Here is a 24,995-nt window from a genome sequence, read left to right as displayed (position 1 = left end):
GTGCATGTTTTCTTACAGACAGAACCTCCACTCAATACGCCAGAAAACAGAGAGTATCTTGCAGAAATTATGTTTGAATCATTTAATGTACCAGGACTCTACATTGCAGTTCAGGTAAAAAGTTATTTTTGTGATTCTGAAAGCACCTGAGCTGTCTAGTAGTGGAAGAAGTGGTAACTCCCAAGGTTCTCTGCTGGAAGACTATGCTGTGCGCTCTTCCTTTTCCCGCTCCCTCGCCCCACTCCCTGCCCCTCCACGCCATCCAGGACCATAGAGAACGTGTCCCATGAGTTTTCTTTTTTATTTATGCCATTGGTATAGATGCCATCTGGCTCTTTTTACATTCATTAAAGTCTAATGTATTTTTATCTGAGTGACAAGATATAGGTGCTGTTTCTTTTGGCATCTTTGACTTACTTTGATCAGAAAAACAAATACCTTTAGAGGTTTCCCCTCTTTGATTTTGGGTTTTGGGCTCTAATTTGGCCCAGTGTACTGTCTTGCTTCTGAGGGACCCGGTGTTTTCATGAGCTTGCAGAACTTGTTCTGAAGCTGTGGGTTTTTGGTGTGATGTTTTTTGGTTGTATTTGGTCATTATTTGCCTGCCACCTTATGTAAGGGAATTGACTGAAATTTTATGGAATGAATAAAATGGGTGTTGCCCAAATGTTTTCTGCATAATACTAGTGTCTTCTAAGGAGGAGTGGAGGAAGAGTTCTATAGAGAAATGAATGTGGGTGGTGCTGCATCCTGCAGCCTACTTGTGCTGATTCACAGTGCCTGTCAGCACAGTTCAGGCTCTGAGGTGTCCTGTGTTGAAATCTATGGATTCTAGCACTTCCAAATGCATCTAACCCCAAATCTTCCCCTGCCCAGGTTATTTATAGTCCATGGGATAGGAGACATAAGACTGGTGGTTCTCAAAGTGGTCTGAGCATCAAGTTTACCTGGAGAATGTTTTTTAAAAGTACAGATTTCGGGCTTCATTGTTGGCCAGGGTTTTCTACCCTCAGTGCTTTGGGCTGGGTGGTCCTTTACTGTGGGTGCTGTGCTGTGCCTTGCAGGGTGCTTAGCAGCATCCCTGGCCTCTGCCCACTGGAAGACAGCAGCCCTTCCTTGAGCCTCCCTGCCCCAACAAAGACCAACGGTACCAGACATTGCCAGATGTCCCTTTTGGGGCAGAATCTTACTTGCTTGAAAAATTGCCCCGTACTGTCCAGATTAGAATTTCTGGGTGTGAGGCCTGGTAATCTGTATTTTAAACAATTCTACAAGTGACCTCATTGCCAATCTGTGGCCCACACTGGAAACCAGTGAATTAGAAATTAAAATCTTGTGATTCTATAATGAAATATTTTTCTCACTGGCTTTTCTTTGTAAAGCTTTAGGTTTCTTTTCTTTTTTCTTTTCTTTTCTGAGACAAGGTCTCGTTGTGTTTTCTAGGGTGGAGTGCAGTGGTGCAATTATGGCTCACTGCAGCCTCTACCCTTTGGGCTCAAGGGATCCTCCCACCTCAGCCTCCCAAGTAGCTGGGGGTACAGATGCAGGCCACCCTGTCTGGCAAATTTTTGTATTTTTTGTAGAGATGGAGTTTTGCCATGTTGCCCAGGCTGGTCTTGAATTTTTGGGCTCAAGGGATCTGCCTGTGTTGGCCCCCTAAAGTATTGGGATTACAGGCATGAGCCACCACACTCGGCCAGGTTTCTTTATTGAAAACTTGACTCCTACAGTTTTAAATACTCAAAATTTTCATGTTAGTTGTCCAAGTTGGAATTGGAATTTGAGGGACAGGGATTAGAGGTTGGATAGGAAACGGAGAGAGTTACTCAGACATATTAAGAGAGAGTTTGTTGACTGGATCTGGTAGGAGCAGGCAGATGCTTTAGAAAGAATTCCCATTTGTGAGTAAGTGGTTTTCATGTCTTTTCTCCAGGCAGTGCTGGCCTTGGCGGCATCTTGGACATCTCGACAAGTGGGTGAACGTACGTTAACAGGGATAGTCATTGACAGCGGAGATGGAGTCACCCATGTTATTCCAGTGGTAAGCAGGATAGTTAATATGTAACTCTCTATAGGCTTAACACCTGATTTGAGGTAAGGACGGAAATAATTAAAAAAAAAAAACAAAACCCTTCTAGAATGAAAATACATTCTAGATGATAGTTTTACTTAGAAAGGTAATAAAAGTTTTAAAAGCCCAACTGTGTGGGAAAGAATGAAAAAGATGGCCAGTATTTCTCGCTTTTTAAAATTCACGGTGGCATATTTCTACTATCAGAATGTCAGAGAATATCCAGGATGTCTCTGGATCTTCAGAGCCTCTGCTTGATCCCTGTGGGTGTAACATCAACAAGAACGTTTTCCTGGCTTATGATTCTGCCATGTTGGGAGATAGACGCCATTTTGGATGTCCCGTTTGGTGCAGCGTGTGGCCATTTGAAGGAGCACATCTGTGTCTGTGAAAAGATGGGAATGGCTTTAACCAGCTCAGGCTTGGACAGATTGCTTCTTGTTTTAAACATTTATTTAAAAACCAAGAAGGGGAGAGTGTACATTTTGGCTTGCAGAAGGCTCTGCAATACCAGTTTTTGGTTTTAATTTTCAAAATATTAGAGAAATTATTACTAATTTGGGTTTCAAGAGATCTCTGAATTTTTCTTTTGATCCAATGGATTATTTAAAGGAATTATTTAAAATTCATTTGTTTGGAAAATGTATCAGAACTGTCTGAAGAGGGTATTCAGAGAAAAGTCAGACTCATCCTGTCTTCCTCCTGTGAGGTCTCCTCAGGAACCACCATTGCTCCTTACTTCTGTATGTTACAGATATGTTTCTGCATATGCTTATGGGTATGTGTATGTGTATATATTTACAATACACACAGCTCTTTTAAAATGCAGATTAGGATTTTAAATAAACCATTTACTTTAGTTGGAAAAATAGTCACCATTTCATTTTGAGAAGGTGATGGGATGCTGTACTAATATACTCATGCTCTAATTCCTTGAAGGTTAGGAATCATGGCAGTGGACAGGCTTAATTATGGTCAGGGAGAAAAAAGCCAATCTCCTGTCCCCATAGCTTGTGCTCCTGCCACTGTGCCCTTCCCGTGGGAGGAGAGGTGTATACCCTGCCCTGTGAAGTGTGCACTTGACTTGAGCCCCCTTGAAGCCAGTCTCAGCACTTCTTTCCACAGAACTCGGGAGGAGTCAGTACCATGGGTGTGGAGCACTCACCATGAACTCAGGCCGCCGGCTTCCTCAGAGAGCAGGGCTCTGAGATCCCAGATGAGGCTCCCGTGGGCCCCTGGCCTGTGCCTCCTTTGGTTCTTTGCCTATTTCTTATGTCTGTCTTAGGAAAAAAAATATATTTCATAGTATGTCCAGGCCTACCAAGAAAGTTGTTTGAAAAGATTTTTAATTGTATCTTAGTTCAGTTTTTCCCTCAGTTATAAATATTATGTTTGTCATTAAAAATTTGGATAAAATAGAAAAATTTGAAGAAATAAAATTACCCCTAAACCCATCCAGAAACCCATATTATAATTTTAGTTCTATAGTCTTTAAGCTCTTTTTGTAAGACAGGTGTGTGCACACTCGTAGACACACATTTTAAACACAATTGGAATGTCTCATGTCTCGTTTGGGATTCTAACAGGATACAATCCTAAAGTTATATTTTGCATATTAATTTAACCCTAATTTTTTACTCTTATGGTTAAATATTCTGTGAAAATATGTTTAGGAAGTACATAATTTATTTTTCTGTTGTTGGACATGTATCTTGTTTTAGTATTTTTACTACTGTCATGAGCTGATATTTAACAGTATTTTAGAAAATACTACATGTAATGAATGCATAGAATATTGTAACTGTGAATAGTTTATATATTAGAAAGCTAATGTTATTTTTATGGGTTTAAGTTGATTTTTAATTGTACATATCTTTTATCTCCATCTTAAAATGCTTTGCGAATACTTGGACTCTGCAGAAAGGCTAAGTCTTTTTTGCTTCTAGAAGTTAGGTACATCAGAAAAAAAGCATAGGAGGAATTCAGTAAGTTGTCCTTGCAACTTAACTGGTGACTATATGCCATTATTAGAATGAATACATCTGTAAAATGAAGTCAGCATTTCACTTCTGTGTTCCCATCTGTCTCACTTGGGGATTATGGCACAGAAGCTGTGATGTGAAACCTGGGTGTCTCTTTACTGGATGATGGGTAGGCATTGTCCACTCTGACGGTCAGCATCCTGCTCATCCCCTGAACAATAAGCTGGATGTGTGTCCAAGCCTGTGGCTCCTGTGGCAGATCTGTGCCCACAGGAAGGCTGATGAGGGAGCTTTGGGCCTATCGTTGCTGTGGGCACGATGACGCTTGACACTGGCCCTGCCATTGATTGGCCCAGGTGGTGGTCACCCTCCTTTCCTGGCCCCTCACAGACATGCCTTCACTGGCTCAGGGAGGCAGTGGAGTGAGAGGCTCTGAACCCCCAAAACCAGTGCTATGTGCTAGACACACACAATTTTACCTGAACTGTATTACTGGCCCCTGCAGGGTATTGTTTGCCTCATATTATGGACAAATGTGTTGAGGCTGAATCATGTGACACTTGCAGATGTGCAGCCAGGATTTGAATCCAGGTTGTTAGAATCTAAGCCCTGTGTGTTAACCAAATTGCTGACTTTTAAACAAGTAGATTTATAGTTGGCTTAACAATTTATAGAAATAAAACTTCCTTTTTGTTAGGGAAAAAATTCTATTGTGTTTATTGTTCTCACAGACAGTGTTACTTTTTGGAAGTGAACTATCCTATGTGGTTTTTATTTTCATATTCCTAATGAACACATCATTTTGGTTGCTATTGGAATAATCTCGAAATTTGAATATTAATGGAATTGCATACGCAGTCATTTTGAAAGACCTCCAGTACTGAGCTTGCAGAGGGTGGGGATTCCATAAATGTGTGTTAGTGCTGTGAGGGGCAGACGGGGAGGTTGAGACAGGAAACCTCATGCGTCCAGGCTGCTCTCCACCACGGAATCACTAACACAGCTGTTCTGCCTCCTCTTCTTCCCTAGGCAGAAGGTTATGTAATTGGAAGCTGCATCAAACACATCCCGATTGCAGGTAGAGATATTACGTATTTCATTCAACAGCTGCTAAGGGAGAGGGAGGTGGGAATCCCTCCTGAGCAGTCACTGGAGACCGCAAAAGCCATTAAGGTAAAAACAGACGGGAAACCGGCTGGTTTGGGGGTGAGAGAGATGGTGTTCTGGACAGTTCCCCTTGGTGCCATCGTCCCTGCTTCTCCTCTCCTTCCTTTCCCCTTCCCATGAGTGTGGGGCTTGATTTGTTTTACCCCTTGAGTTAAGTGGGCTGAAGATGTAAAGCTTATCCTCTTCCAAACTGATGCTCTGAGGTTTCCAGCTGTCACCGAGAACAGCTTGGTAGCTGGTGCAGCGTGCCAGTGTGCAGAGGCAGCATCTTCAGCTGGAGCCTTGCTGCCAGAGTGCTCCCCCCACACCGCCTCCGTGCTTTGCTCTAGAATTAGGAGGCAACCACAGCAGCAGAACAGTGCCATCCTAGGCTCCGGAGCTGTTACACAAAATTCACATAAGTGTGGGTGTGACGCCTGGCCATACTGCACAGTTTCTGAGTGTATCAGAGCTTGATGGGGGTGAGCCTGACACCCACCCTTCTCCTCACTGCCTTCCTCCCATCTCAGCACCTCATAACTGAGGCTGGCTGAAGGAAAGGAAAAGCATCAGAGATAATTCCTGAGGTGTTTTTAGGCCAGGAGGCACTGGCATGGGGCAGACTCTGCAGTCGGGTACCACCTGCCCTGTTTTACCTGTGACCAGAGATTCCTGGGAATGGGCTCTCTGCTGAAAAGGTGATGTGGGGGAAGACGTGGTCCCTTCCATCTTGGGGGAAGCTTTCCTGAGGCATTATTAAACATTCTTTTTTAGACTAAAATATCTTCTAAGTGATTACCTTCTCCTTTCTTTGCCTTTCCTCAATGGTAGAACATTTGGCTATTTGAAGCTCCCTTGTCACTTCAAATCTGTTAGAAATGTAAGTCAGAATTGAGCCCCTTCATAGTGGCTCACACCTATAATCCTAGCACTTTGGCAGGCAGAGGCAGGAGGATTGCTTGGAGCCAGAAGTTCAAGACCAGCCCAGGCAACATAGCGAGATCTTTTCTCTATTTAAAAAAAAAAAAAAAAGGAAAGAATTGAGCCTCTTGTTATTGATGCCCTCAGTGAGTCAGATTCCTCCCTATTTCTGCCAGGAATGCTGAGCGGCCCTCATGCTGGGCCTTACCTCTCCTCATGGGCTGTCTGAGTTCCCATTTGGACCCTGAAATCTGAGCTGGTGTGCTCGATGTGACTGTGTGTCACCCCCCCTGTGAGGGCTGGGAGTAAAAGAGACTCCGCTTATAGCCTCCAAATCAGCTGCCCTGTCCCTTCTGTGTGGGGTAGTCCTGTTCTTGCCTCACTTCTCTCTTTAAAGGAATGGATCCTGAAAGGCGTGGTTTAGAGTCCCCCTGCTTCCCCTTACTGCATGGCCTTCTGTGGTTGTGAGCAGGCCTGAGGGAGTGTGTAACGTGAGCATACCACCCTTGTGGCATGAATCCTGAACCTTAAGATTAAGCCTGCTTCTCAGTACCCACCTCTATGGAAGCATTTCAAGTGAAGTGTTTCAGTTAAGTAAATTGAGCTGCTGCAGGATGTTGACTAGGCCTCTGTGGACAACTGAATGCTTTTGTCTCCAGTCTTGGTAGATTTGAGGTTGTAATCAGCTGACCCTGTCTCTCTCTGTGTCATCAAGGAATACAGGGTTGTGTAACACTTTTGGCCTATCAGTCTTCTTAAAATTCCACTAGAGTATATCAGAGATACCCAGAAGATGGCATTAGAGTATGTTTCAGGGATGCTAAATACCTCGAGAACATCTTTGGAGGTCCTTGAGGGAGCCATTCCTTCCAGTGTGTCGAGTGCCAGCTGGGCAGCCTGCCTGTTTCTTCCTGTAGGCAGTGTACTTTCAGCATCTAGTACCTGGGGGTCACCTGCTGCTTTGCTGAGGTCAGCGTTCAGGACACATGATCAACACAGAGGTGTCCAAGAGCATCAGTCACACCAGGAGACATTTTGCATACCTCAGGCTGCCTGTCGCTGAGAACTGTAAGTGAGTTCTCTCGCAGCAGCACGGCTTCAGGCCTCCTGCCTGCCTTTGCTTTTCCTCGTTCCCCGGAACCTACCATGTCATTTACTTGTTATGGTTGCGTATTGTCTGACTCTCAGCTAGAGTGTAATCTCGGCAGGGATCTGTGTGTGTTTCACTCACTTGTGTATCTGAAGTGCCTAGACAATAAATATGTGTTGATCGAGGGACTTAGAATACCCTGTCAACAAGGTACAGTATCTCTACCTTAAAGAGATAGTAGTGTCAGGGGAGCTGATGACAGTGCTGTGGCCGACTCCACACCACATTAACAACCCGCAGGTTGATAGTGGCCTCCTGGCTTGTGGCATGCTGGGACCCAAAGAAGCTGCTGCAGTCAGGTGTGAGGGGATAGACGGTGCTGCACTCGGTAGATGAGGCTGTAGCACGGATCTGCTGGTCCAGTGTGGACAACAGAGAGGTGCCAGGGCAGGCCATAGGGGCCGCCTCAGAGGAACAAGGCAAGACAAGGTCCTTATAGACACCTGTAGATATCATTTCAGATAGGATCGCAGTAAAATTGGATAGACCAAGGCTGAGATTAATAGCTGAGTTGCAGAGAAAGCAGACGTAACTGTCCAAAGTCCAAGTGTTGTCATGTGGAATGTGAGGCTTGACGGCACATCCACCCTAGAGTTACAGTGGGGGCAGATCTGATTCCAGGGGTGTGCTTACTGCCTGGGGTTCCTGGTTGTTTGTCTGAGGGCAGAGACGCTGGGCACTTGTTAATGCCTGGCAACGTCTTTGTGTGTGTATGCAGGAGAAATACTGTTACATTTGCCCCGATATAGTCAAGGAATTTGCCAAGTATGATGTGGATCCTCGGAAGTGGATCAAACAGTACACGGGCATTAATGCGATCAACCAGAAGAAGTTCGTTATAGATGTTGGTTATGAACGGTTCCTGGGACCTGAAATATTCTTTCATCCGGAGGTAAGATGCTTCTTTTTCGTGTGCTGAAGCGTGTGGATGGAGCGACACTGCCACCCAGAGTGCAGAAAGAGTGGTTCCCAGGAAAGGGCCTGTGAGCAGGGTGGCTGCCATTCGGTCTTCTCCCTGTGTCCCCCGCGCAGTTTGTCTGCTTGACAGATTGTTCAGTTTGCCTCTTCATAGACTTGGTTATCTGCTTTAATAGTAAAGGGTGGGTTATACCACGTATGGGAAGACGTTCAGGAGCAATAGGAGATGATAGAATCGAAAGTAATCTCCAAAGGTTGTGGGTGGTCACATGCTGGTATTACAGGTAGCTAATCTCAAGGACTATATGGAGGTTGCCTGTGCATAAGAGTGGGATAATCTATAACCTTTTTATCTTTGGCGATTGCCCTTCCTAACTTCTAATTTTAACCCTGGACAGTGGGTCCTGCTCTTCCCTGCTGCAGGTTTTAGGTAAAGCTTCTGTCTAAGGCCAGCATTTCTGTTATTTAGATAATCTTAAGAATTAGAAATGTTATTTTAACTAGCAGTCATAAGGAATTATTAGTACTTTTGCAGAAAACGGTAATTAAGAGGCACATTTTAAGATTTACATATAATGCATTTTATTTATATTTTGGTATATTTTCCTGGCTAATTCAGTTTATATTCAGAAGGTGGGTTATAAACTGCTTCTTATTTTTAGATATGTATGTGTCTATTTTGTACAGAGAAACAGCAGAGAATGTTACCTCACTAGTAATCTGATGAATAAAATTATACCAGTGATAGTGTAGTGAATGCTCACTTTTAATAGTATTGATGGAAATGTGTCACATGTCCAGAGAACAGCTGGTGAGCACCTGAACGTCTTCCTCCTTCCTCTGAGTTGACACTTGAAGTTTTCCTTGATTTTTAAAATATTTCAAAGGAAATGTAATTGAGCTGAATTAGTTATACTTTAGCTTATGTGACTTATGGAATTGAATCTAAGGCTTTGTATTCAGTAACATGGTCATCATGTGGCTTGTTTGATTTTAAACAAACTTCTCATTAAACAAAACACTTCCCCATCTTCTAGAGCAAGTTTAATTAATCTTTCATTGAACCTGTTTCTTTTTTCCTTGTATCCTAATTTTCTCCTAACACTATTGTCAGATATACACTCACGCTTCTCGCTGCACTTCACACAGATCGTGCACATGCTTCCCACTTCTCTTATTAGGCAAATCACTGTGTATTCATGATGTAGGGATGGTCTGTCTTTGTTATTGTTGGGTATTTTTTCTTCACTAAGTCCACACGTTTTACCTCATGAGGAGAAATTTGTCATCACTGCCCCACGCACACGTAGTCACGTGGGATTCATTTGACATATCCTTCATTCCAATGTGAATTGTTTTAAGTTTTAATAAATTGTATATTTGTTAAAGTTACTTTACAGAAGTTTTCCTGTTGTTCTATTCGAGAGAAATGTGCAATGTTTGTTTTATATTGATACACAATTCAGTTTGCCAACCCAGACTTCATGGAGTCCATCTCGGACGTTGTTGATGAAGTGATACAGAACTGCCCCATCGATGTGCGGCGTCCACTGTATAAGGTATGAGCTGCCTGGGTAAGAGACTTCCATCTCATTCCACATTCTTAGACGAGGGTGTTACTGTCTAGTGCTAGCAGATGGTCCTATTTCACCTTCTGTTTTATAGGATTTATTAAAGACAGTGTAATTGTAAGAGAAAATGGAAAGTGACTCAATTAACTAGAAGTTTTTTTATTTGGAGATGGAGTCTTGCTCTGTTGCCCAGGCTGGAGTACAACCGAGCGATCTCAGCTTACTACAACTTCTGCCTCCTGAGTTGAAGCAATTCTTCTGCCTCAGCATCCTGAGTAGCTAGCTGGGACAATAGACACCTGTTGCCACGCCTGGATAATTTTTTTTTTTTTTTTATATTTTAGTAGAGACAAGGTTTACCATGTTGCCCAGGCTGGTCTTGAACTCCTGAGCTCAGGTAATCCACCCGCCTTGGTCGCCCAAAGTGTTGGAATTACAGGTGTGAGCCACCGCACCTGGCCAACTATAAATATTTAAGTATTGTAAATATATTTTATTTTCTGACAAGATATATCTTAAGCTGGACAGTTTTAGCCACACATATTGATTGAAAGTCAGAGTGATACCCTCCCCCATGCTGTCTGTGAGCTCCATTGGTTTCGTTTCATGCATATTTGGGTTTAGTGCCGACCTGCTGTTGTCAGATAGAAGTAGAGCCCAAAATGGGACAGTCAAACAGAATATGCTCATGTATTTTTTTTTTCAGAGTTCTTTGATTGCAGGGAATTTTGAAACCTGGAATGAGAAAAATCTAGTCTATGTGATTATTGAGTAAAAAGAAATCTCACTGACAGACAGAGACTGTGAGCAGAAGGCGATGGCCATTTAGGCTTCTTTCATCTTTAATTAACCTTTGCTTGAGTGAGTCATGCTGTCACCTCTCACTATCATGACTTCACTTACCTTATTCAGACTCAGGTAGCTGAATTGTAAAGAGGAGGGAATCAGGCTCAACAGAGAGCACTCAGTATTGCTTCACCTATACCCTGGAATACTATGTAACTTTGTAAAAGAATAGGTGACTCAGTATAAATTCACATGAAAAGATAGCTATAGTTATATATCAAGTAAAAAAAGCAACTTGTAAAATTTACATAAATTTCATTTTATATAAAATATAGTTTGCATAGTTTTGAATTATGTATGCTAAACTCTTAAATATCTTTGGGATGGAATGATGGATAACTTTTACTTTCTATTTTTGTGTGTTTTAAAGTTGTTTGAAATTTTATTGTTAAATTTTTTTCTGTTTAGATAACTTTTGTGGGTGTAAACAAATTGTAGGTCAGTTTTTACTGCATATTCTTAAATACTTTTCTAATAAAAAGTACAAAGAAAGGGAAACAAAAGAGACTGGGGTATGAAAATTAAAGATAGCATGTTAAGTCCTTTCCACTTCTTAAATCCTGCCTGACATTAACTGGGTCTTCTCATCGGTGAAAGCAAGCGCCGGGTGAGCACTGTTCAATCTTAATCCCATCATAACGCAGAGGAAACTGCCTGCAGGTAAAGATTGCTCCTGATGGGGTGGAAATTTTCTTGTTTGACAGTTTACTTCCCTGGACTTTATAGAAGTTTTGGAGTAGCAGTGGTCTTGGAGACCATGTAGATGGAGCCCCTTATTTAGTAGATAATGACACTGAGCCCCAGAGTTGGGAAAAGGTGGCAAAAGATACCTGGGTTACGTGCTAGGTGAGATCACAAGGCTGCCAAGTAGCATGGTTGCCTTTTAAGTCAATTTTCCATGTCTTTGAAAACTCATGCTTTTCCCACCATATCATACTGAAAATTATGTAAAATGTGGAGGGAAGAGGATTTTCTTTTTGTCGCCCACGCTGGAGTGCAGTGGCACGATCACAGCTCACTGCAGCCTCCCAGGTAGCTACAGGCACATGCCACCACTGCCAGCAATATTATTCTTCAAAGAGGGAAACCCTGTTCCTGACCACTTTGTCGCCAGGATAATCATTTCTTCTCTGTGGTTTTCAGGAGGGTATGGCTTGGCCCTGGCTGTCAAGTTTGTGCAGAATAAATCCTGTCCTCCAGCAACCATCTTGGTTTTTTGTATAGGACCTCTCCAGTGTTATGACTGCCTTACAAGTGATTTGAAATTCATGTAGGGTTGAGAGGTGGAAGGACTGAATGTCCTAGTGTTGGCCATGCTTTCTCCTTTATCATGTAGCTGAGCTGTATACCCCGTGGAGGGAAATGAGAGACATGAAGGAGGCCACCTCCTTTGCCACCTTTCTAAGTTACAGTCAGAGTAGACCAGAATATGATAATTGGAAAAATTAAGCCAGAATCTCAGTGTTTAGCAGCAAAGGTTTATTTCTTTGCACGTGGTTCCTAGCTGGTGTGGTCGGAAGTAGCCACTATGTTGTGGCTGTCCTTCTGGAACACATCACCATGGGTCCCCACTGCTGGGTGGAGGCAGCTGGTGGGCTGCTCCACCCCTCCACGGCTGTCACGTGGACCAGCCTCCCACCAGCACTGGAAGCCATGAAGGTGGTGTTTGGTGGGCACCACTGCCTTTCCCATAGCCACCGAGAAGGGGGCCTCTTTCTAAAGCATGGAGCTTGATGACTAGATTGAAGCTTAGTATTCGGGCCTAAGAATGCCCATTTCTGTGCATTAGCCTGCCAGGTAACAGCTGCTGTAGTTTTTTTTTTTCCCATATGGTGATATCAGACCAGGAGCTGGCCAACTTTTTCTGTAAAGGGCCAGATGGTGAATCATTTTGGCTCTGTAAGCCGTATGGTCTGTGCTGCATTTATTCAATTCTGCCAGAGCAGCCAAAGACCGTGTTGAACGACTAGGCGTGGCTGGGTTCCTATAAAGTTTTATTTACAAAAGTGGGAGAAAGCCTGTTGGAGACATGTGAGGAGTTCCTTATGAAAGCCTCATTCTAATACTGTCCGGGTCGGCCTGGGGTCATCACCTGCAGACTCCCCTCAGGCTGTGCGTGTTGAGGCATGGCCTTTGCTAGTTCCTCAGCAATTCTTTGCTGTGTTTAGGAAAGACTGTGGAGGGGTCACTGCGGAGCTCTGCTCACAGCTCAGGGTAGAGTCACGCACAGCTTGGCCAGGGCTTCTGCTGACTTGGTTTCCGGAAGCTGTCAGCCCTGGAGGAGGGTCCTTCCAGAAGTAGCCTCTTGGAGCAGTGAAGCCGCACTGACAGGGTTTGCTCCTTCTCAGTGCGCTCCCTCCTCTGCTCCCTTCTCTAACTCCTTCTACTCCTAAGTGCCCGAAAAGCATCGTCTGTGGTAGCAAATGCACAGATCTGTAGGTTTGTGGGTTTTTAAAAATAATTCTAAAACACTCTTCTGGTTAGAAGACATGATACAGATACTTCTGCAGAGCACACAGTTGCCTTTCTCTGACAGCCAAGCATCCCTGTGTCCTAGGGGTGTACTTTTCCTTTTGGTCTTACCATGCTGCATCCTTCCCTTCTCTGTCCTTGATGTTGCTTCCCACCTGCTGGGCCACTCTTGCCGGGCGAGATGCCCTCTCTCCAGGAGCGATGGGGCCGATTCCTGACCTGGTTCTACAGCCTCGTTTGGGCAGCTGTGCTGGCCACACTGGGTGCCCTGAAGATGTGCTTTTGTTGTCAGAGGAGGTTGTTGCTCTCCCTCTGCCACACCTGCTCCTCGAGGCGCTCATCTGGACCAGTGGGGCTGGGCTGTTTATATTTCCTGGACCATTGGTGGGATTGAGCACTGCGGAGCAAGTAGGAGGTGCACACTTTAGCTTCTGCTGAAACCCTCCTGGCCACTGCGTTACTCAGACTGACAGACGAGGAGAGGACAAGAACATAGAAAGTGAGAATAAAAGATGGTTTGGAAAATTTAGAATCTTTTCCCCCCAGCTTTATTGAAATATAATTTTTAATTTTTATGAGTACTTAGTAGGTATATTATTGAGGTATATTGACAAGTAACGTGTGTGTGTGTGTGTGTGTATAATATATATAAACTTTTAAGAGTAGGGAAATTGTGTATATTTAAGGGGCACAGAGTGATGATTTGATACAGTATATGCATCGTGGAATGTTGACCACAATCAAGCTAATGCAGACATCCATCACCACACACAGCTACCTTTTTGAATGTGTGCAGTGAGAATGTGTGAGGTCACTCTCTGAGCCGATTTCTACCACACCGTACACACTTCCCACTGCATTCAGTGTGCTGTGATTAGGCCTGCAGAGCTGGCCCATCTTCTCACAACCTCCTCTGTTTGTTCCCTCTGGCCAGCATCTCCCGACTCTGCAGTGCCTGGTCACTACCATTCTGCTCTCTGCTTCTATGAGTTTGACTAAAAATCCAGACTCTTTATGAGTTTGACTAAAAATCCAGACTCTTTACACAAGCAAAACTGTATTTTTAGATAAAAGTAGCCATCATCTGTCTGATTTTTATTTCAGTCTGACTTGTAGATGAGAAGGGTATTTATACATGTGCTTTATCTGTTCGGCCCCTAGGAATGACAGGATCGGGGGGTCCTGGGGGAAGCCTCTGTGTGAGAGCAGGTGAAAACAAGCTCCACCCACCCTCTTCATCCAGGAGCTGTAAAATAGACCAGAGTCTGGGTCCCACCCTAGGGGATTCTGATGTAATTGGGCTTGGGCTGGGGGGAGCCTGGGCACCTGGGTCTTAGAAGCTCCCCCGGTGACTCTGATGTGCAGCCAACCTGAGAACCACTGTCAGCACCAGCCCACTCCTCTATCCGCCAGTGTTTAGTAACTTGAACACTTTACTTGAGGGGGAAGCCAGTTTGAATTGCTTTGTAATGTGATAGATGTCTTTCTGCTTCTCAGTTCTATTCAGGAGGTACTTGAGTACCTGTTAGGTACAAGATACTATTGTTAAATTAGGGGATTTAAGTGTGTACGAGATATGGTTCTTGTCTTCAAGAGCTAATAAAGAAGCTAAAAATACTGAAATAACTCTAATGGGAACCACTACAAACTAAATGTCATTTAAGTGAATCATGCAAATTATGGTAATTGAGAGAAGGGGCAGATTGCATTTAATTAGAGGGGATCAAGAATGGCTTTGAGAAGCCGCCATCTGAGCTGAGTCTGAGAGCTAGGCCTACAGAGCTGGGGGTGGGTGGACCGGCCAGGTGGAGGGAAGATAATGAGCGCAGATAGAATGAGAGTGGGCAGATGCTTGAGGCGCTTGTGTTGGGCAGAGTCTACGGCAGTGGGGAAGGTAGTGGGAAACAGACCTCTGAGGGAGAGTGGGGCCTGCAATAAAATATCTTTAACCTGCTCCAGCAGTGGGTTGGGAGTTAAAAATTCCTCTTCATGAAGTTGGTGAAGCAGATGTGAATACATCTTGATATAGCAAAGGGACTGATTTTTCTGTAACAAATTGCTTGAAATGAGTATATATATATATAATAATTATGCTAATGCCTTTTAACTGGAGAAGCATATTGCAGAGTAAATGAGAGAGAGATATATATATATACATATATATATAATAAATATATATGTATTATTCTTATTTAGAAACAGAGTCTTGCTCTGTCCCCCACACTGATGCAGTAATGTGATCACAACTCACTGCAGGCTCGACTTCCTTGGCTCAAGCAGTCCTCCCACCTCAGCCCCCCTGGAGCTACCACATGCAGCTAACTAAAAATGTTTTTTTTGTAGAGTTGAGGTTTTGCTCTGTTGCCCAGGCTGGTCTTAAACTCCTGGCCTCAAGCGATCATCCTGCCTCAGCCCCTCAAAGCGCTGGGATTATAGGTGTGAACCCTGCGCGGGTTCTATTTTTAATTTTTAATGTTGAGTATGTTTAAATACCTTTAATATTTGAAGAGAGAAAGTCAGAAAAAAATACATATCATTGGCTTTTCATTTTTTTCAAATAGGTCTTTTATTGAGATGAAGTACTGGTTGAAGTGTAATATGTGAACAAGTAAAAAGGTGCTGCTCCGGTGTGGTCAGGGTATAGTGGGCAGGGAAGGTTCTAGAGCTCTGTTCTTTTAGCCCCAGTTCCACACTAATACCCCTCACAACTTCTTTCATGCTTCCTGTTGATACATCCCCAAATGGCACAATCTCATCTTACCGGGAAGGGAAGGCTGATGTTAACAGCTGGAAACTGGACATTGACTTCCCCAACTCCGAAGAACATGAAGACACCTGTTGCTGTGGGAGGCTGTGGAGAGGTAGATGGAGGAGCTCTGCTGCTGTGGCAACATCGAGTAATATCATGAGCACTTGAAGAGCGCCAGGCTACACTGCGGGCGCCGAGCAGCTGGGCTGTGTCAGGGCTGTGCTGGGAGAGCCATGGGGGCCTGGGCTGGGCGTCCGTGTAGACAGGTCTGTGAGGATCTGGGTCTGTGCTCTCCAGTGGTGCTCAGTGGTGATGGCAGTGTCTGCCTCTGTGCTGCCCAGGATGGCCACTGAGCCCTTGAAATGTGACTGGTGCTGCTGAGGAACAGCGCTTTAAACTTCATTTAACTGTGAATTGAACTTGCCTTATGTGGTTAACAGCTACTCTGTGGGACAGCTCAGATTGGAGTGAAGGCTGATAGGACTTGGTCAGAGCAGGGAATGCAGCATGGGAGGGAAGGATTTTTCAGGCGGCGGGAACTGTGTGCTGTGCTGGGGTGAAGGAAAGTAGTGTCAGCCTGTGGGTCTGGAGGGAATTGGGCCTCCTTGGACCTCAAGTTTGAAAATGGGAACGGGGAGTGTGAGGCCTGGGATATGCTTGGGGCCAGATTACACAGGGCCTAGGGGGAGGGCACGGGGGCCACCATTACCAACTGGGGCTTCGAGGAAAGATGGGCATACCCACCTGGAGGGGTCTCACATGGGATTAGATTTTATCCTGAGGGCACTGACGATTTTATGCAGGGTGTGATGTGACTCAACTTCACTTCTTGAAAAGTGCTTGGGCTGCACCAGGGGACATGGATTGGAGATGGGTTTAGGATTCAGGAAGACCGGGCAGAAGGCCACTATACAACCACGGGGAGGCAGGACAGCACCTGGATTGGGAAGTGGCTGTAGGTGGCACCTGGAGGAAGCAGGGAGAGGAGAGAGGCCCCAGAGCATAGGTGAGCTTGACAAGTCGGAGGAAAAGGTTCAGGGTTCTTGCTTGCATATCTAGGAGGGTGGGGTGTCATTTACTGGCAGAGGAGACGCAGAAGCAGGGAACCCTTTTGAGGCAGCAGAAGACTAGGTCTAGTCTGGTGGAGATGCTGAGTTGCATATGTAGGCTGGAGGCTATGCAGGTCCAGGCCAGACACAGAGATTTGAGGACCATTGGTGTGCTAATAGAAATAAAAGGTCTGCAGATGGATGTCATCGAGGGAGAGCAGCAGGTGAGGACAAGATGGCCTTAGCCTGAACCGGCAGAAAGGTCAGGCTTTTAAGATGAGCAGAGAAAGGAGGCCAGAGAGATTGTTAGGCAGGGCTCCTCAGAAACAGAACCAATAGTGGGTATCTCACTATCTCTATATTTTTCTTTGAAGAGATGGGGTCTTGCTGTGTTACCAGGCTGATCTCATCATCACTGCCTTCCTGGGCTCAAGTGGTCCTCTCATCTCTGCCTCCCAAAGTGATGGAATTACAGGTGTGAGCTACCACATCCGGCCACTGTCTCTGTCTTTAGCTCTATATTATCTATAAAATTTATTTTAAGGAATTGGCTTGCTTTCAGGCAGGCAAGTCCAAAATTTGTAGGAATGCTGGCAGGCTGGAAACTCAGGCAGAATTCCTTCTCAGGGAAGTCTCAGTTTTGGTCTTGAGACCTTCGGCTGATTGGATGAGGCCCAGCCACATTAGAGAAGGTAATCTTTCCTTCATGTTGATGACCTCTGCAAAATACCCTCACAGCAACCCCTCGGTTAGTGTCTGGTGAAATCACTGGGTGCAGTGCCCTGCCCAAGTGGCCATACAAAATTAACTGTCACAGAAATCAAGAAAGAGTTGTCTGAGAAGAGAAGGAAAGCTCTAGCCCCCACCAGGGAGCCCTGTTAAGTGGCACTGAGAGGTCACACAGGATGGGAGTCAAGAGGTAGCCCTTGAGTTCACCATGCAGCAGCGAGCAGCCTTGTGAGAGGAGCTGGGTAGAGGCCAAATCACAGCAGTTGCAGGAAAGGGTGGTTATAGGAAAGGCGTGTGGGTAATCCTGGTAAGAAATTTGCCATTAGTTGTTATGTCCCTTCTCATCAGGCAGCTGTTTAGAGCTGGACCTGGAGACTTGCCTGGATTTTTCCTAGAACACTGTTGGGTATCATAATAGTTTGTATTTTAGACATGGGTATGTTCGGACACCGCTGGGATTGTGGTTTCTGGGTTCAGTTCGACAGTAAAAAGCTCCAGTTCCTAAGGAAGCAAACTTTTAAAGAATACGATGTAGAAATAGCAGGGGCTTCTAACGGAGCTGTCCTCTTAACCTGTCGTGATTATGGGCAGCTAAATACCAGGGAGAGGGGAAAGCGTGCCTGTGAGCTGTTCTTTACGTTGCACCTGCAGTTACAGAGGATGGCTGATAGGTGGCACTGTGTGTCTGCAAAACCAGGTTAAGAAGAGAGCCTCTCAGTATTACAGGAATGAGAATTTTTGTTATTTTTCATACCACGTTAGATATTAAGAACTTGCTGTTAATATAGGTTTTATTTCCAACCTTTCTGACATAAATTTCAGGAGGTTAATGGGTTATCTGTGGTGTTTATAACGGTATACGCTATGACATTCTTTTACCAGCATAAAGACAAGGCCTTTCCATCTGCCGGGGTGATTTAAAATTGAGACTTTTATTTGGCATCATGAAGTATACATTTATCCAGTCGACACAGTGAACTGAATAAATAAATAGCATCTGACACCGGGTGAGAAGTGAAAGGTGTGCTGTAGAGACGGGGTTGGAGGGAGGGGGCTGATCAGAGGAACTGTGTCATAACCACCCAGGTTTACTGAAGAAAGCTTAGACCCTACAGATGAGCAGAGTGTATGATTTCCAATGTAAAATTCATGTTGAATTTAGAAATTTAGACGCAAAAAACATACTTCCAAAGAGGAAGTTATTCCTTTTGGATTCGCTGTTTATGTTGTTACTTCATCTTTCCCTTTTCATGAACTGTAAATAGGTAGATATATGTCTCCTGTTATATTTGTTTCATATGCTATGTATTAGGAGCATTATGTTGTGAGCACTTTCTTAAGTGACTGAAATTCTTTAAAAACATGATTTGTAATGAGGCCTGATGCTCCATGCTATGTCTGCTTCAATACCAACTCTTCTTTCTGCATTTAGGTTTTGGTACTTTTCTAGCTTAGGTCAAGATTATTTCATTACCAAGATATGTATGTTTTTCTGGCCTAACCTGGCATACACAGGAGGCTGTAACTAATGGTGTGCTTTTCAAGTCGAATGATTGTGATTTGAGAAGCTGCTGGCTTGAATGGGACAGATACTTTCTGGCTAAAATGCTGACTTGGCTCAGCCGGTCTTTGAATACGTTTGGATTTCCAGTCGCAGTTCTGCATGGGCTGTGGGAGGGAGTGACGGTGGGCTGGTGTCAGGAAAGTGTCCCCAAGAGGGCTGATCGCTAGAACATCACCCAGGAGATTTGCTGATTTCTCACAGTGTATCAAAAGTGATAAGGGATCACTTTGTTTTCTGAATTAAATGGTTTTTTGGAATCAGTCATTTTGAATTTTGGCTTTTTTGGGAAGCATTTTGAGCAGTATTATTTTTAGACTGTCATGGTTAAGAGCATAGGCTGTGTGGCTAAGCTGCGTGCGTCTCCTTGTGGGCCGAGCCATCCCAGCATCGTGACTGCACTCATTCTCCAGCCTCTGTTCTCAGGTGCAGGATGGGCATGGTCTAAGTGTCTCAAAGGATTATTAGATCCTCCTCCCAGAGGGTGAAGTCCAGTGCTTGAGGTGTGATGAAAGTTGTTACAGGCATAACTTGGGGGTTTTGTGGGTTCAGTTTCAGACCATCCCAGTAAAGTGAATGGCACAGTGAAGTGAGTCACACACAGGTTTTGGTTTCCCAGTGCACCCGGAGGCTGTTCGTACTATGTTATGGTTGACGTGTATCATAGCATGATTTCTAAAAAACCAGTTACATTCCTTCCTTTAAAAAACGTGTTATTGCTAAAAGATGCTGATAGAGAGACATGAAGTGAGCGCGTGCGGTTGGGAAAATGGCGCTGGCAGACTTGCTCAATGCAGTTTCCTCAAACCTTCCGTCAGTAGCAAACACATGATCGGCCAAGTGCAAGAAAGCACAGCACAAGAAAACGAGGTGTGCCTGTGTTTCCCGATAAGTATGATTCTTCCTGATAACTAAGTGCGGAATAAATACCATTATTGGTTTTTGTAGTGCTCTCTTAATCCATGGCCGTGAGCACGGGCTTTGGAGTCAGACGCATCGGCAGCTCCCTGGCTGTGTGGCTTTGGGCCAGTTACTTAGCTTCTGACTGCTGGTGCTTTAATCTGAAAATGGGTAATAGCACCTGCTTCATCACGGTGAGGCAGGCTAAGTGGCCAGTGACTGTGACAGCATGTAACCAGCACATGCTGAGCATGCTTCTCCTGTTCTTACTGTTAATGCTGATGAGAAGTGGTGCATGAGCCCTGAGCCCTTACACACTATGACACAAGACCCGCAGAGATAAGATGCCCGGGGGCTGACACCAGGTCATGTAGAACAGACACATGATTGCGTGGGGAATCAGAAATGACATGAGAATACCAATTTTGTTTGATTTAATTCAGAGAAAATGCTGTAGGTTTATTCCAACACAGTGGTTGTATGAAATAACGTTTTTGAATTGGTTCAGTTGAGGGGGAAGGGAGAACTTCTGTGTTGTGATTTTGTAAAGCAGTACCCAGACTTGATTTGACTTGCAGCAGATTAGTGTGTTTGGAGTTTTCCCTTTTTGTTACAAGACACTAACGATATGTGTTATGCATTATGAGAATATGGGGAAGAGAAGGCCCCTTTGGCCAAAGCTGGTTTATCCAGGATGCAGAGTGGAAGGCTAGGCTTTGGCCCTGTGGAGGTGCAAGGTGAGATTCTGAGGCAGAGTGAGCAGGTGGCCGTGCTGTCTCTGCAGGACCCATTCATTTATTTGTTTCTGTTTTGTTTTATTTTATTTTATTTTTGAGTCAGAGTTTCACTCTTGTTGCCAAGGGTGGAGTGCCATGGCACAATCTCGGCACACGGCAACCTCCACCTCCTGGGTTCAAGCGATTCTCCTGCCTTAGCAGTAGCTGGGATTATAAGTGTGCACCACCACATGCAGCTAAATTTTTTTGTATTTTTAGTAGAGATGGAGTTTTACCGTGTTGGCCAGGCTGGCCTTGAACTCCTGACCTCAGGTGATCCACCTGCCTTGGCCTCCCAAAGTGCTGGGATTACAGGTGTGAGCCACTGCACCCAGCCTTCATTCATTTATTCACTGAGCACTATTTATAGGGGACCTACAGGATCAGCTGTGACCAAAACAGGAGAAAAATTCCTGCCATCGTTAACGTGGCACTCTCGCAGGGGAAGGAGACACAGTAGTCAAGTGCATGAGTGAAATGCATAGTGCGAGTGCCAAGGGGGAGAGATAGAGCAGAGGAGACAGGAGTCTGGGATTGGTGGGTGGGAAGGTTCAGCCTCCTCTAGCTAGTGAGGGAAGGCCTCCCGGAGCTGGGCCAGTTGAGGAGGGGCTCCGGGCAGGAGTCTAGGGTGGAACCTGTCTAGCAGTGAGGCCCTGAGGCAGGGGCAGGCAAGAGCAAGGAGGGAGAGTGAGCAGAACTGCTAGGAGGCGGAGAGGGGCAGGGTGAGGGTGGGAGGCAGTGGGAGAGAACCTTGCCTCTCAGCCTGAGAGGGCCATTCCTATGAGAGTCCTGGTCCCAGGCCGAAGGGCGGGGACACATGCTGTAGCTTTCTTGAGCTGTGTGGTTGCTGTCACAGGGTTCAGCTCTGTATTTTGGCATGAAAGCTGCCGTAGACCTGAACAGCTGAGCAGGCCTGTCTTCAAATAAAGCTTAATTCTGGATGCTGACATGTGGGTTTTATGAACTGTCCATGTGTCATGAAATATTGTTATTCTGTTGATTTTTTTCCCAACCTTCTAGCAGTGTAAACATCAGTCTTAGCTCACGTCTTGCACTGAAGCAGGTGGTAGTCTAGGTGTGGCCCACGGGCCCAGTTGCTGCCTGAGCAGTGGGCCGCCCGGAGGCCCCGGGACTTGTGTGCTGTGGGCAGGCTTTGGCATAGAAGACACTGGAGGGTCGTGAGGGTGGGAGTGGCATTGATGGGATATGTGTTGATGTAATGGTCACGGCTGCTGTGTTGGAAGTAGATTCTGGGGCACAGCATACAAGTAGGGAACCCATGAGGAGGCTGTTTCAGTAGACTGCAAGGCTTCACAATGGAGGGTGTGAGAACAGTCAGGCTTTGGTTCCATTTTTCCATTTTTACCAAATGGATTTTCTGAAGGAGTAAATGGCAAGGGAAAGAGCGGAGCTGGACTTGGTACCTCTGGCTTTACCACCACGTGGGACCCAGGTAGTTCAAGGCACAGTCATGGGTGTAGAGTCCTTGAAGTGTTGACGCTCATCGCGTCTTCCAAAGACCTGCGGCGAGATCTTGTTGCTTAAAACACGAAGCTGTGAGTTACTGTCTCACATTAGAAAAGTCTTTTGATACTTTTGAATTTTGATAATTGCATTTCAGCATAATTGGTTTCCTTTGTAATCTGCTTATTTTATGCACTTAAAAATATTCTGGGAAGAGGCTTATACGCCTCCCCACTGTCCAAAAGGCACACTGCATGACCAGAGTCAGGACCTCCGGCCTCACCAAGTTGTCCCTGAGGACATCTGAGGACGTCTCTGCCCTGCACAGCACTCTTGCAGGTCTTCCCTCTCTCCCGCTTTTCATTTCCCTCCCTGTGGGGTCTTTCCAGGTGGCCTAGAACAAGCCATCATTTCTCCCTTCTTAAAAAGCCCTCTCTCGACGCCACTTCCTGTTCCACCTGCCTCAGCCTTTCTTTGCCCCCTTCCTCTCCTCATGTCCTTGCTTCAGCACATTTCAGCCATGGCCTCTTCTCATGGCTTTCTCCTCATGGCTTTGCCCAGCTGCTCCTGTGTGTACGGTGTAGCCTGCGCATGGCCCACTCCTGGCTGGTCCTCGGGCCTCCACCCACCTGCACTGTGGCACATGTGGCTCCATGGGTCCCTCGTCCTTGAAGCACGCTCCTGCTGACCTGGAGGACAGCATGTGCCTGGTGTTCTGCTGGTCCCGCTGCACTGTGGGTTTCTTTTCTGCCCTCCTTTCCCGTGGACTCGTCAGAACTCGGCCGTGGCCCTGTTCTCCTCCGTGTCTGCGTCTGCCCCCTTATTGATGTCATCCAGTTCATTGAGTGCTGTTTGTTTCTGATAACTCCAGAATCTGTATCTGTAGCCCAAATGCCAGCCTTGTCCATCCAGTAGTCTTTCTATAACCATTGAGGTGTCAAATAGACCCTCAGAGGTAATGGTGTGAGTGGAGCCCACCCTGTAAACCTATTCCACCTCTCGTTAGCAGAGGCTCCAGCCTTTCAGTTAGTTATTTAGGCCAATAACTTTAGAATAACCTTCTGGCCTCCATTTTTCTCTTATACTGGACCTCATCCCTGTCAGTGAGTTCTGTTGGCTCCATTCCCAAAACATACCTAGAAGCCACCATTTCTCATGACCAAATCCATTGCTGTCCTGGCCAAGCCCATCTCAGTTCTTGCTGGTATTACTGCAGTGGCCTCCTAATTGGTCTCCCTTTTCCAACACAAGCCAGAGTGATGCTGTTACCATTTTAATTACCCTAAATCAGGTCAGTCCGAGGGAACCCCAGAACCCTCGCTCACCCAGACTTAAAGCTCATCCTGCCAGGGGCTACCAGGCCCTGTGTGATCTGGCTCTGTGACCTCATGGAACTCATCTCCTGCCCCTCCTGTCTGCCCCACTCCATGCCAGCCTGCCTGGTTCCTTCCTTGCTGCTGCTTAAGCCCTTCCGCTACAAGGGCTTCTGTTTCTGCTGCACCTTCTGCCTGGAAAATTCTTCCCGGTGTGGCTCACTTCCTCACGGCCTTCAAATACCGTCTTCTCTTGAGGCGCCCTGACCACCCTGTTTCAGACTGTACCTTGGCACTTTCCCCCACACCATTTTGCCCTGCCTTGCTTTGTTGTTTTCCCCATAACATTTATCTCCTAATTTGCTATATCTTTTACTTATTTAAACTTAGTAGTTCTGTCTCTCTACCCAAAACACATCTCAAGAGGGCAACCATTTTGCTATGTCAGATTCATTGCTGACCCGCGGTGCTCAGAACACTCCTGGTCCATGCGGGTGCTCAGTTAATGCTGCTGAACTGGCGAACGAGATGCACAGTGCCCTGCGGGGCCTGTGGGCTTTGCGCTCTCAGCGAGGAGTCAGGGAAGGAGGGGTTGCTAGACTTGCAAGGTGGTGAGTGGGGCTTTCCAGGTGCTGGAAACATCCCTCAGTGATGCTCGGAGTCTGCAAGACCACGGAGATGTGGAGGCTGGAGGGCGGAGATGGAGAGTTGGGGTGAGACCTGAGGGGCCTTTGTCTGCTGTCTGGGGAGTTTGACTTTAGATTTGAAGACCAACTCTGTAATCTTACTGAAAGAAGTATTTCAAAGATACGCTTAGTAAATATTTGTTAAGCTGCTAAAGTAGACAAACCTCGAGTTCAGAATCTTATTTTAGGAAGTCATGTTAAGCTAGGTGCAGGGGCTCCCGCCTCTGTAATCCCATCACTTTGGGGAGGCCAAGGCAGGAGGATTTCTTGAGCCCAGGAGTTAGAGACCAGGCTGGGGAATATACGGAGACCCCATCTCTACTACAACAACAACAACAACAACAACAACAACAACAACAACAACAACAACAAAATTTGCCAGTTGTGGTGGAATGCACCTGTGATCCCAGCTACCTGGGAGGCTGAGGTGGACGGATCACTTGAGCCCAGAAGGTTGAGGCTGCAGTGAGCTGTGATTGCAACATTGCACTCCAGCCTTGACAACACAGGGAGACCCTGTTGCAAAAAAAAAAAAAAGTCATGTTGCTCTGTGCTCTATAAGCAGTGAAATAAAGTAGTGATATCTGCTGTTTCATTCATTACTTTGAAAACAATATTAGATGAATAGGGCATTTAAAAATGTTTTGTCTGTGCAGATTGGCTGCTGAGAGCTTTCTGTCTAGACTGTTGT

At 45.5% G+C, this 24,995-nt stretch overlaps 1 protein-coding gene across 4 annotated transcripts in view; it reads left to right on the top strand.

The window, feature by feature from the left end:
- ACTR3B (actin related protein 3B) overlaps positions 1 to 24,995 on the top strand; it is a 101,989-nt gene that overhangs the window by 59,162 nt on the left and 17,832 nt on the right. For all 4 annotated transcript variants that reach the window (XM_017975499.4, XM_078343382.1, XM_078343381.1 and 1 more), the window contains 5 exons: positions 19 to 114; positions 1,934 to 2,041; positions 5,083 to 5,226; positions 7,989 to 8,162; positions 9,655 to 9,747. In XM_017975499.4, coding sequence (XP_017830988.1) covers positions 19 to 114; positions 1,934 to 2,041; positions 5,083 to 5,226; positions 7,989 to 8,162; positions 9,655 to 9,747 — 615 coding nt within the window. The remainder of the gene's footprint in view (positions 1 to 18; positions 115 to 1,933; positions 2,042 to 5,082; positions 5,227 to 7,988; positions 8,163 to 9,654; positions 9,748 to 24,995) is intronic.

This window comes from Callithrix jacchus, chromosome 11 (genome assembly GCF_049354715.1).
Source record: "Callithrix jacchus isolate 240 chromosome 11, calJac240_pri, whole genome shotgun sequence".
NCBI classification, from domain to species: Eukaryota; Metazoa; Chordata; class Mammalia; order Primates; family Cebidae; genus Callithrix; species Callithrix jacchus.
The sequence above is the reverse complement of the archived record's forward strand: the minus strand, read 5'-3'. Positions and strand labels throughout refer to the sequence as shown.